The following is a 12,349-nucleotide window of genomic DNA, read 5'->3' on the forward strand; positions in this document are numbered from 1 at the left end:
TGACAACGGCGCGATGACGTCGTTGGGAGGGGGTGTTGGCGGAATGGGAGGAGCTTCAAGTTTTCTTTTGATTCCCGTAACTACAAATGGCGGATGGAGCGGCGTATTGATCGCCAGCTCTGTGGAACTTGGCTTCTTCGATACAAAACCTGATAATTTCTCTCTCCCCCACCTCAAGCTGCTGCTAAAGAGTTGTGTGGATAATCCCCTCTGGGCTACATGGCGTACTCAAAGAAACTGGCTTCTCCACCTCGTCTTACCGCAAGCGACCATAAAATGTGGTTCTGTGTCACCAGCCCACATGCATTAATACGTAATGTTAATGGGCAGAATGAATAGCCTACGCCCTTCTGCAAAATAATGACAAATGGATGCTGTCAGTTCTCGTGGTGTAGTGGGACAGCCTGGTCTGGGTAAACTGGGTTTAATAAAGGAGAATTTTAGAAATGAAATAATATTTCGATTATTTAATGTTATAGGTATAAAATAATTACTTGATTTGACTTTTTAGCTATCAAAGTATTATTATCATTATTATTATTAAATCGACTGAACTTAGATTTTTTATTTTTTTTTTATTTTTTTTGCTAGTTGCTTTACGTCGCACCGACACAGATAGGTCTTATGGCGACTATGGGACGGGAAAGGGCTAGGAGTTGGAAGGAAGTGAGTGTGGTCTTAATTAAGGTACAGTCCCAGCATTTGCCTGGTGTGAAAATGGGAAACCACGGAAAACCATTTTCAGGGCTGCCGACAGTGGGGTTAGAACCTACTATCTCCCGAATAGTGGATACTGGCCGCACTTAAGCGACCGCAACTATCGAGCTCGGTTTTAAAATATTAATAGGGTATGTCTATCATTAATTTTTACAAAAAATGGTGATAAAACTCTAAGACAATTTGATAAGGCACAATAGTGTGCGGCTTCCGAAGAGGCATGGTGCAGGTCTCTCAAATTGATGCCCTATAGGCGACCTGCGCTTCTGTGAGGATGGGGGGACCTACCTGTGATTAGTGGCGTGCGGTGAACATATTCATTACCCCAGCTACAAAAAAGTTTTTTAAATATAAACAATCGTAGCGCCCACTACACTCTTTAAAGTGAACATTACCTACCATTTTATAAGGTGGAAAGGTCTACCTGAAAAAGATCTTTCAAGAATATTTTCAACCACCCGCTCGCACGTATTTCCAAATTGATATCCACGGCACTGACGACACCATCATAACTTAATCTATAGCAGATTTTAAACAATGTACTCACAGTTTCATCCGGTGACGCTTCGTGATAGTACAGTCATGGTTTTTACAATTATACACTGGGACTAACTATTGTTTTTTTACTTAAAAATACTAATCTAAACTAATCAGCAAGATTTAACTGGTATTTTATAGTCGCTGAAGTTTTCTAGTTTCACTCGCATACTGAGCGTACGTGCAATAACGACAAACGAGGGAAAATATTTGTCACGACGTATAACACACGTTATATTCATGAACCATGAAACCTTCACCTATAATCCAATAGGAACACTACAAAAATTCACTATAAACACCATCACAGACAACCATTCGCGCTTAACTCTGTGCTCATGCTGGGCAACCAAAATATTTTTCTGCGGCTATCGGAACACATAAGTTTATACTCTACACTTGCCATCAAAGAATTGCTCGAAGAAACTGTATACATGCCGAAACCCAAGACTAAAATATATTTTTCTATATTACGATTGATTTCATAAATTGGCTCTATTTTTATTAGCAAGACGAAGTGCAAGTGGCTATACTGTTAAGATGTTGATATTTTTCTTGCAGTCTCTTGTGTGTGACGCTGAAGACTTCGAGTATCAAGTATTAAAATTAACATTACCTTACCTAAGCTAGCTGGCCTGTCGCCGTAAATTTCTGTCGGGGGAGGGCCTACAGCTCCGCCCAGCTCCCAGGACAAGGAAGCTTCAAGTGCATGCACCATCCAAGCGACCTTAAATTTCGCTGGGGTAGCTCTCTTTTGCGCCAGCTAGGAAACCCAGCTCGCTGGAGAAGCTGAACTGCGGTAGTGCGAGTGGATTGTTGAGGCAGCTGTACTTGGCTTGGCTTAGATGTTTGCAATTTTTTAAACATTATGAAAAGCGTTCTAAGGAATAATTAGAAAATGTTAATACCAAGTCCTTTACCCCAGCAGCGCTGGGGTAGATGGGGTTCAGTGCATGCCACTGCCTGTGATGTATTCTAATGCTGAAGACGGTAAACACATATCCAGCCCCGAGCAATAGAAATTAACCAATGAAGGTTAAAATCCCAATCCCGGCCAGGAATGGAACCCGGGAGCCCCTGGGCCAAAGGCCGCCCGCTAACTATTTATCCATGGAGGCGGCCAGTGTTTTAATAAATTCGTAAGGGGGCCCTTGTAAACAACAAATATCATCATCACTAAATCCATAGAATCGTCCACACTTGCACCACTGAAACACGATCAGTATTGCACCGTAAGTCATGCAGGTGACCAGAATGTTAGCCTTTCCTGCTGTCCGAGCCCCATTCTCTACTGTCAAGCCTTTGCTCTCCTCATGAATGCAAAAATATGAGAATCAAACCTCAAAAACACCCTTCAGTCTCAGCAAACGATCAGATCGAAATTTAGTGCCATATGACTGTGGTAATTCCTGTTTCTAGATCAGAATGCGAGATATCGTTCAGTGTAATGATAACGAGTAAGAGGAACTATCTTTAGACTGAAAGGGGCCGATGACCTCGATGTTAGGCCCCTTTAAACAACAAGCATCATCATCATCATAGACTGAAAGAACCAACAATCTAGGGTTTTTTTCTGTGTTGCGCCACCAGTGCAGTACTCCGCATCTTCTTCCAAAGGGTGCCTAAGCATAAGATACCAAGAAGATAATACATGACTACTACTTTTATTAAGTTGGTGGACAACATGTTAGTTTACTTATTTTGGTAGATTCGGTCTTGACGCTTCGAAGTTTTTGTGCATATTATTGTGGTAATCTGATCGGAAACAACCTACTTTAGTTGAGCAAGTACGGAAGGGTAGCCCTACACTGTGCTGGGAAAAAAATCTTTTTCACTTTAGCGTTAAAATGAAAAATCCGCAGCCTGTTTGCAATCATTCAAGCGGGTCAGGAATAGAATGAATGAAGCCCCCATCTAGCAGCGAGGATAGGAATTGTGCCGGTTGCGAAGCCTGTCGCATTCCTCTGGTGCAATGATTAATGACTGACAGATTAAATGAAATAATATAGGAAAGTTTTGATGGAATGAAAGATGTCAGGGAAAATCAGAGTACCCGGAGAAAATCCTATCCCACCTCCGATTTGTTCAGCACAAATCTCACATGGAGTGACTGGGATTTGAACCACGTAACCCAATACACAATGGTACTTCATATTGTCTTTCGAAATATTTTGCGTATAGGCCTACTTGTTGACGGCGTGAACATTTGCCGTTACGTGAACCTGAGACTATATCAATAGTCCATGTTCCTGTGGAAGCTGTTTCACCCATTCCTTAAAAAGCAAAGCAAAGTCATCTCCGTACAGGTCATGAAGGCCCTGGGATTGGTGGAAGGTAAGGGCTTCCACTATTCGGCACTTGATGGGATACAGTGGTTAGCTCTACGCCCGGCCGCCTTTGCCCCCAGGAATTAACCTGGTACTCATTTTTGGTGTAGGCTGAGTGAACCTCAGGGCCATATGCACCTCCGGAAGTGGAAATCTCATTTCTTAAATTTTACGACTTCCTGACGGGGATTCGAAGCCACGTCCTTCCGGGCGAACCGAGTACGCCTTTACCGCCTCGGCCAGGCAGCCCCTTCACCAATTCCTAAGCCCTTGCAAAACATTTCTAAACCAGCAAGACGCCCTAGCACTACTAAGGTAGGAGTGTCATGTAAAATATTGGAAACGACCAATGTTATTGTCGAATGCATAGGGTATAAAAAGAAAATGTCCAAAGTGATTAGCTCTCAACTAAACTTGGCACACACATGACCTACTGTTTGGAAAAATATACTCCTAGGGATGGGGTGGGGAGGGGTGACATGTAAACATAATCGAAAACGACGGATATTAGTGTCGAATTCGTAGTTTTCGAGGCCGTTTGATATGCATTGTGACACTCTTTATGCCGTTTAAGTGTAAGTTCAGACTCCATCGACATAAAGGTGAGAAGGGGTGAAAAATAAGATGTCCAAAATGATCGGCATTAGTGTGAATAGGCCCACACAGTTTTTGCGATTGATTAGTGACAGTTCCAATTCCAGTTGGAACCGTGTACATCATGTCTACAGCGCGACGCGTAAGTACATGCAGTTATCACTTATTTGTATTATTGGTTTGAAAGGAGCACCTACTTCCCAGACAATCTAGGCTTCCACGAGGACAAAGTTTAACGCGAAAAAATTTAAAACTTAAAATTAAACAACAATAACTCCAAAACTACAAAATTGTTTGTAAAACACCAGTCAACGTCACAATTAAGAAATCTACAAAATTTTACTTCATACATAATTAACAGGTAATACAAATCCTAAAAGTAAGCATTAAAAAGCACCCTTTTAGCGCCGGGTACTAAAACTAGTGAAATATAAAATACGCTATACAGAAACATTTCTTAATTCTATGGGACCCAGGTCAATATTCTGCGTAAATCATAGCTAACTACTAAACTACAGACCCTAAATTTTTATAAAATAAGGACCTCGCTAGGTATTGTATACCGCCTGGTGCAGTAATTTTTCATCTGTCTTCTGGCACACACCAGAGAAAACTGTAGCTTCAACCGAAGTCTCAGTCCCATTTATGGCTGTCATTGTGTAAAAGCTGCTGAGGTATGGGTGGTGCTGAGTAATGCCATTTGGGGGACGACTGTTGGGCCTCAGTGTTAAGAGAACTGCTGCTCGTGGGGCTGGTCTTGCTGCTATAGCACTTTTTGGCTCAGTGAGGAAAGCAGTGGCAAACTATTTCGCTCCTATTATTATTTAGACTTTCACGGGCCGTGTAACTATTCATGAAGTATATTTTAGGATTATGCCGTGTAATTAATTATAAACACACTCTACGCGTTTCAGAAGGAACCTTGCCTTTCTTCATCAGGAGACAACAGAGAAATGAAACGACGCATTAAAGGTTGCTAGGAGAGGGCAAAAAGGAACTTAAAATGGTGCCCTAAGAGGGACGCCAGTTTAGCCCCATACTAGAGACAACGAATGGTAACATTAAAGCATCATTCTCTAATGGTTCTGACAATAGGTAGCCATAATTCACTGAGGTTGTAGCCTACAACCTTTCTCCTAGCAACCTTCTTTTTGCTATTTGTTTTACGTCGCACCGACACAGATGGGTCTTATGGCGACGATGGAATAGGAAAGGCCTAGGAATGGGAAGGAAGCGGCCGTGGCCTTAATTAAGGTACAGCCCCAGCACTTGCCTGGTGTGAAAATGGGAAACCACGGGAAACCATCTTCAGGGCTGCCGACAGTGGGGTTTGAACCCACTATCTCCCGGATGCGAGCTCACAGCTGCGCGCTCCTAACCGCACGGCCAACTCTCCCGGAAAGCAATATTCAGGGCTGCCAATAGTGGGGTTCGAACCCACTATCTCCCAAATACTGGGTACTGGCCGCACTTACGCGACTGCAGCTAACGAGTTCGGTACTACTACTACTACTACTACTACTACTACTACTACTACGACTGCGACTACTACTACTACTACTACTACTACTACTACTACTACTAATAATAATAATAATAATAATAATAATAGTACCTGCGGACACGTGACTTGGTGCTGTAGGTTGTCGGGGTAGCCGTGCATCGTCATGTTCATAGACACGTTGACACTCATACTGGGGAACATGTTGTGATGTTGTGCCTGAGGAACGGCAGTCCCGCCGAACATAGTCTGGTCCTGTGAGGCGGTACAGTACTGGGTAGTGTATGTGCCTCCAGGAGAGACCATCTGAAACATAAAAACAGATCAAGGTAGTGTGTGTGTGTACCTTCAGAAGAGCAACTAACCTAGCACACTAACAGACAAAAAGTCCGGCTCCATGGTTATTGTTAGCATGCTGGCCTTTGGTCACAGGAGTCTCGGGTTCGATTCCCGGCAGGGTCGAAAATTTTAACCTAAATTGGTTAATTTCGCTGGCACAGGGGGCTGGGTGTATGTGTCGTCTTCATCATCATTTCATCCTCATCACGACACGCAGGTCGCCTACGGGAGTCAAATCGAAAGACCTGCATCTGGCGAGCTGAACTTGTCCTCGGACACTCCCGGCACTAAAAGCCATACACCATTTCATTTTACTGACAAAAAGAAGAACAACAACCGCACGGGGCTGTGTCGGAGTCACAGCCGCAAGTTTTGACCTAGAATACGTACCATGTGATAGATATTGTTGAAATAAAATATCTAGCCTTGTAAAATTTTATTGTTGTCATGTTATTTCTTAAATTGCAAACAAATGTACACATTTTCAAGACAAAGTCGATCAAACCAGGGTGATCAGCATCCACATCTGTGAGTTCCACTGAGTTAGTAGATGTGCTCGGCTGGGACTCCAATAGCGCGGAGCTCCCGTCACGACCCTCAACCTTCTAACTTTGAGACGTTCCTGATAAGCTTTTTGACGATCAGCCTAAGTAATTTGGGATTATTTTTGAATTATGACAATCCGCTCTGTCCTGTCGAATGCGTTTTCGATAACTTTTAAGCCATTTATTGGCCTGTCGCGACATATTACAAAAGAAAGGAACTTCCTGCACGTTTTGGAGCAACAATTTTCTCAAATTTCCATTATTTGATCCATTTTGGTCGTATACTTGAAGAAATCACTGAGCTGAATCAAACGATACTTTATACGACGTGCTGCCACGTCGGACTCCAAAGCTATACTGATTGTTAGCTGTGCGGCACGGTGATTTTAGTACCTCAAGATGGTGGCTCTATTGTATCATCCGTTGACGTCATAACGAGGTCAGACACTTGTTGCTAATATTGATTTTCCTCTTTACAAAGAGATATTGACCCAGTCTAGGCTACCGAATATAACGGCCGAGAGGATTCGTCGTGCTGACCACACGTCACCTCATAATCTGCAGCTCTTCGGACTGAGCAGTGGTCGATTGGTAGGCCATGGCCTTCGGGGCTGTAGCGCCATGGGGTTTGGTTTGGTTAAATGATATCTGTATTGAACACCGTCGTCTCGTGTGTTGTCTGGGCATTATTTCGACTTTAAGACGTCCATGTTTTCCGACCCGAGTATAGTTCCAAAACTACAAAGGCATTCTACGTGAAAATACAAGTTAATTTGCTTAACAAAAATATATTATTATCTGTTAGTAATAACCGAACTGTACCTGCCAAGAACTTGTACTCTACAACAGGGACATGGTGCGTCTTATTTTACATTTACTGTTGAACAACTCACTAACACAAGAGACGGTCTGTTGATAGGAAAATCCTTGTGATATCGTACCCTGAGTACGAAAGTGTCATGACTCAAAATCTATGTTTCTTCACACATCAACCTATTACATTTCCAATGCTGTTAAAAAATACGCGCTTGGGATTGGGGATTCAGAAATTATTTCACACACAACAGTTTAAACCTAACAAATACTTCGTTATTACGAGGCCAAACTTGCATAACTATAGGTACGGCAATTATGCATGAGTGCTGGGCAAATTTTAAAGAGTTTCTAAACTTTTGTTTTTATGTTAAATTCGCTCAATTTTAAGTTAGATTTACAAAAGTTTTACAGGAAGCTAGACCTCTCAAAGTTGCATATGGAGATGTAACTAATATAAACTTTTCTGAGTTACGACACTCTTTGCATTCAGGATAAGATATGCCGAAATATACAGTATATTTTCTGTCACGTAATCATATAGGGAAATAACAGCGAGAAGTTTTTTACAAATGCTTTAGTAGCACCGACACAGATAGGTTTATGGCGACGATAACTGATTTCTGCATTTCTGATGGGGTGTGCGGGTATCGTGTCTGCCTCTTTTACTAAATAACCCTGGTTCGATTATAGGCTACGTTAATTCAAGAATTTTATTCCTGCACTGAGTGATGTCATTCCACCTTGCGAGACCACCCGATAAATTTTCTTATATGAGAAGAGTATACCCAACCATGGCAGCCAGAAGTACGGTTGAGGCTGTCTCCACACCAACTACATCACACTTCAATATCTACGGGACATTTGGCAGGGCGGCAGTCATTCCGGCTGGTGAAAATCCGTAATGGGCTGTATGTGTAACAATTGTTTCTGTACTGTGTGTGATTTGCCTATTAATTCACTGATCAGTCACGTTGTTATCTCTATTAGCGAGCGAGTTGGCCGTGCGGTTACGGGCGCGCAGCTGTGAGCTTGCATTCGGGAGTTATTGCGTTCGAACCCCACTGTCGGCAGCCCTGAAGACGGTTTTCCGTGGTTTCCCATTTTCACACCAGACAAATGTTGGGGCTGCACCTTACTTAAGGCCGTGGCCACTTCCTTAGCACGTCTAGTCTTTTCCTATCCCATCGTCGTCATAAGACCTGTCTGTGTCGGTGCGACGTAAAGCAAATTGTAAAAATGTTATTTCTATTGTCATTATGTCTTTGGTATGCAGAATACTGTATGAAATGGGTCCAGCTCAGTGGTTTTCAGTTAAGATGACCCTGGGTTCGATACCCAACCAGGCTGCGAATTTTACCTGCGTATGGCTAATTTCTCTGGCTCGGAAAATTTGTGTTTGTGTTCGTCTTAAACATCTCTTTATCTCCGAACGGCACGTCAACGTATCAACCAGCAAAGAAACATGAAATAGTGAACACACCCCTTTACGGAATAGGCGTCCGGCCGTTAAACTAGGCCAAGACGACATCTAGTGCCATTCCAAATAAATAGGTAAATTGGCCAAGAAGAAGAATAAGAAGAATAAGAAGAAGTTGTATGGGATATCAGCTTATAAAAATAAATGTGTGGGAGTAATTCTTATAGATCCACTGTAACGTACTGTACCATTACGTTACATCTGCGGCGATAACTGTCATGGAAACAGTGGACAAATATGGCGCAGAACAGCTTCAGGCAATGTACAAATGTACAGAATACAGATAGAGTAAATCGATATCGATCGGTCGCAAAGAAAAGAGTTTCTAGATTAAATAATTATGGACCGTAAAAAAATTTGAATTGAACTGATTCTTGGCTACCTTGAAAAAAATCACGGTTTGAAGAGGATCAGCACGACCTACTGGCAGAGAAGAAAGGGATTGACGTGATATTAAATATTAAAGTAATATTATAGATACTTCGTTGAAGAGTTTAACTGCTAATATCTGCAGGATAAACATAGAATTTAAAGAAGAACATTTATTATTGTGTCGGTCAAATACTGAAGCAGAAAGAGACTACAGCCGGGTCGAACATTGAAATGAAAGTGGCCGAAATCAATATCATAGCGGCCAGTTTATGCTAAGAAAAGCATAATTTGTTGTTTTCAAGTTGGAAACAATATCTGTTTAGGCAATAGAATTAACGAGAAATAGGCTGAGTTAAAGATATCAACAAAGTTAAGAGAGATATTTATGACCGATACGAGAATCACATAGCAAATTATACGCATTGAATAACCTACTGTTCACCAGTGAAATATGCATTCTACCATGTATTTGTTGTTTTATCATTTCATGAGAACTGGTGACAAGAAGGAATCAGCCTAAACAGATGGAAAGATCGCTCAAGATGAAAATTAGCTCAAGACAAGATTCCCAGCCGAAGCCGGAGATGACGTAATCTTTTGACTGCGATGGCTGCCTGTTCCAAGATGCCCTAGGCCAGGAGGAATTCAGCAGCAGAATCCCGTTACGAGATAAGTATTATGGTTTGCATCGTACTGAATTTGAAATCATTTGGTGGAAAATATTTCGTTTGAGTGCAGGAGTGCTAACAGTAAGAGATTTAGTGCCAATGAACGGATACTAGAGTGTGAATTTCAATTATTAACCGATGATATGTGCCATTTGCTGTAGTATAACCGTAGTGCTTGCGAGATGATTTTAGGTTGATGGAAACAAGATCAGAATGAGCATAAGTACATGTTTAATGCCAATCTATATGAACAGACCGTGTAACATCAGATCAGTTGTGGTTTAAGGAAATGCATGCGAGATATGAAACGTAACCTAGTAATTGTGGTCAATGTGAGCAGCAGACATGGCCAGTACGATAATTGCATTGTAAGGGAATGTTGAAATATTATGGAGTTGCAGTTTGTGAAAGAATGTTCTGGTTATGGATCATTTCTACCGTAACACAGAGAGTATTTAAATGAAGTTAAATGAAGATTTTTTTTAAAGTATGGAGGTATATGAAGGAAATGAAATATTAGTATGGCAGAATGTTGTTATTATGAGGAAATATGATTTGGTTCGTCGCGTGAGTAATGGATAGTTGAGAGAATTGCGAGTTCCTGTGTTACATATAGTATTTATATTGAAGTTAGCACTGCAAGCGAAGGATTCAGGCCATGTTCAGTTGAATGTATGATTTGATCCAAACATTAGATGTTTCGTTGAGACTTTCAAACTAAAGATATTGCTAGGTTACTTGTTTATTATACGTCACGTAGTGTAAATATACTAGAGTAAAATGGAATCTCGCATAAATATACGAGAAGTTCAGCGCGTCAATGCTGAATGGTAGAACGGTTTTTCCCTTGACAAAACCTTGGCACAGCGATGAGATATTTGAGAATGTAAGTAAACAAATTGGCATATGATCAGGAATTCACGTGGCACGATTTTCGCAGGTTAGACTGATTTATTATTACATCTATGGCACTCTGTAGTATAGATATTTGGTTTATCGTGTACATATAATGGTGTACAGTTTTAATTTACTAAATTTTAGCAATGATAGGAATGTTTATAGCTGCATTGGTGTTTCTGAAACCATAATTAAGCAACACAATACTTATCTCGTGACATAAAGAGTCAGTAGTGAGAATCCAAACAAACAAACCAAAAGTAAAGATGAGAATCCAAGTGATGCCCCAAAGACATTCCCAAACAGTAGTAACAGGAAGATATTCCACTCCCTCTTGATGAATAAAGTTATGGTCCCTACCTTTTCCCATAAATTAATTTAAAATATTGAAAAATGGTATATTATTGGAGAATAATGTAAATGTACTCAATTTAACGATGATAATTTAAAGATTTACAATTATGTTTATCACAAAAAAATCATCAATCCAAGAATGGTTTTGTAATTTCATACGATTCCTTTTCTCCATTGCCGATAACTGAATTGATATTTTTATTATATATATATTGGCATGCTAATAAACTAGATATAGGGTTATTATTGCATTTCTGTTATTTAAGTAGCCGATAGTACATAGTAGTGAGATTATATGGGAGTTAATTGAATTTCTTTATGCCATAAAGAAATGATTTTACAGTTGATAACCAGAATATTAGGGAACTGAGTGATTGATTGAATGGATAGCCTTACTTCAACGGAGCCTACGACTTATTTGGAGTATTTGAGGATATATTTGAAGTAATTTACCCTGAGAAACGAGTATACACCTTTTATTATTGCACTTGTTCATGTATGACACCCCCGTTTTCATGTAAATAATCCATGAATGATATAGTTCGGAGTAGAGGTATGATTCTTGCCCCTATGTCGTGAATTTCGTGGCCGGAGCAATGATTTAACAGGTGTAGTACGTCAGCAGCCTCACCTGGTGCGGATGTACGGTGTAGGAGAGAGACGCGGCTGGCCCCTGGTAACCAGCAGTACCGCCACACTGTTGTGCCGAGCTGTAGGCCTGGAACGTGGGTGAGAGCTGGCCTCCAGTCTGCCCTGGGTGTACCACGGCATGCTTGAGGGACAGCAGTACATCCGCCATATCGTGGGGCTGCTTTTCCTTGAGCGGTGGTAACTCTGACCTGAAAAATACCCACCACTGTATTGAATGGTTCCTGTCTGAGGTCAAAATATTGTGATTACTTGACAAATTGTGTCACTTAGAGGGTAGGCTTAATTAATGTTTGCTGTAACAGCATCATAAATGAAATTCACCTGAACAGTCCTCCCTCAAACGGTGGTGTCAACCTGTCAGCCACTAACTGTGATACAAACACTTTTCAATTGTGGTATTTTTTTGTACAGCAATACTGAAATTACAGAGAAACAGGCATGTTCTGCATTCAACAATTGTTTCCTTAATTTGAGAATATACACTTTGTGATGCCTCGAACATAATTATGAACAACTACTGCTGTTTAACAACAACATATTTTTTCAATAAACAT

The 12,349-nt window shown here is 41.0% G+C and overlaps 1 protein-coding gene across 1 annotated transcript in view; it reads right to left on the reverse strand.

The window, feature by feature from the left end:
* Positions 1-12,349, reverse strand: part of LOC136877754 (protein glass-like) — a 46,994-nt gene that overhangs the window by 23,790 nt on the left and 10,855 nt on the right. Inside the window, exons 2-3 of the mRNA XM_067151961.2 lie at positions 11,776-11,983; positions 5,791-5,982 (exon numbers count right to left, since the gene is read on the reverse strand). Coding sequence (XP_067008062.2) covers positions 5,791-5,982; positions 11,776-11,983 — 400 coding nt within the window. The remainder of the gene's footprint in view (positions 1-5,790; positions 5,983-11,775; positions 11,984-12,349) is intronic.

Source organism: Anabrus simplex, chromosome 7 (genome assembly GCF_040414725.1).
Source record: "Anabrus simplex isolate iqAnaSimp1 chromosome 7, ASM4041472v1, whole genome shotgun sequence".
Taxonomy (NCBI): Eukaryota; Metazoa; Arthropoda; class Insecta; order Orthoptera; family Tettigoniidae; genus Anabrus; species Anabrus simplex.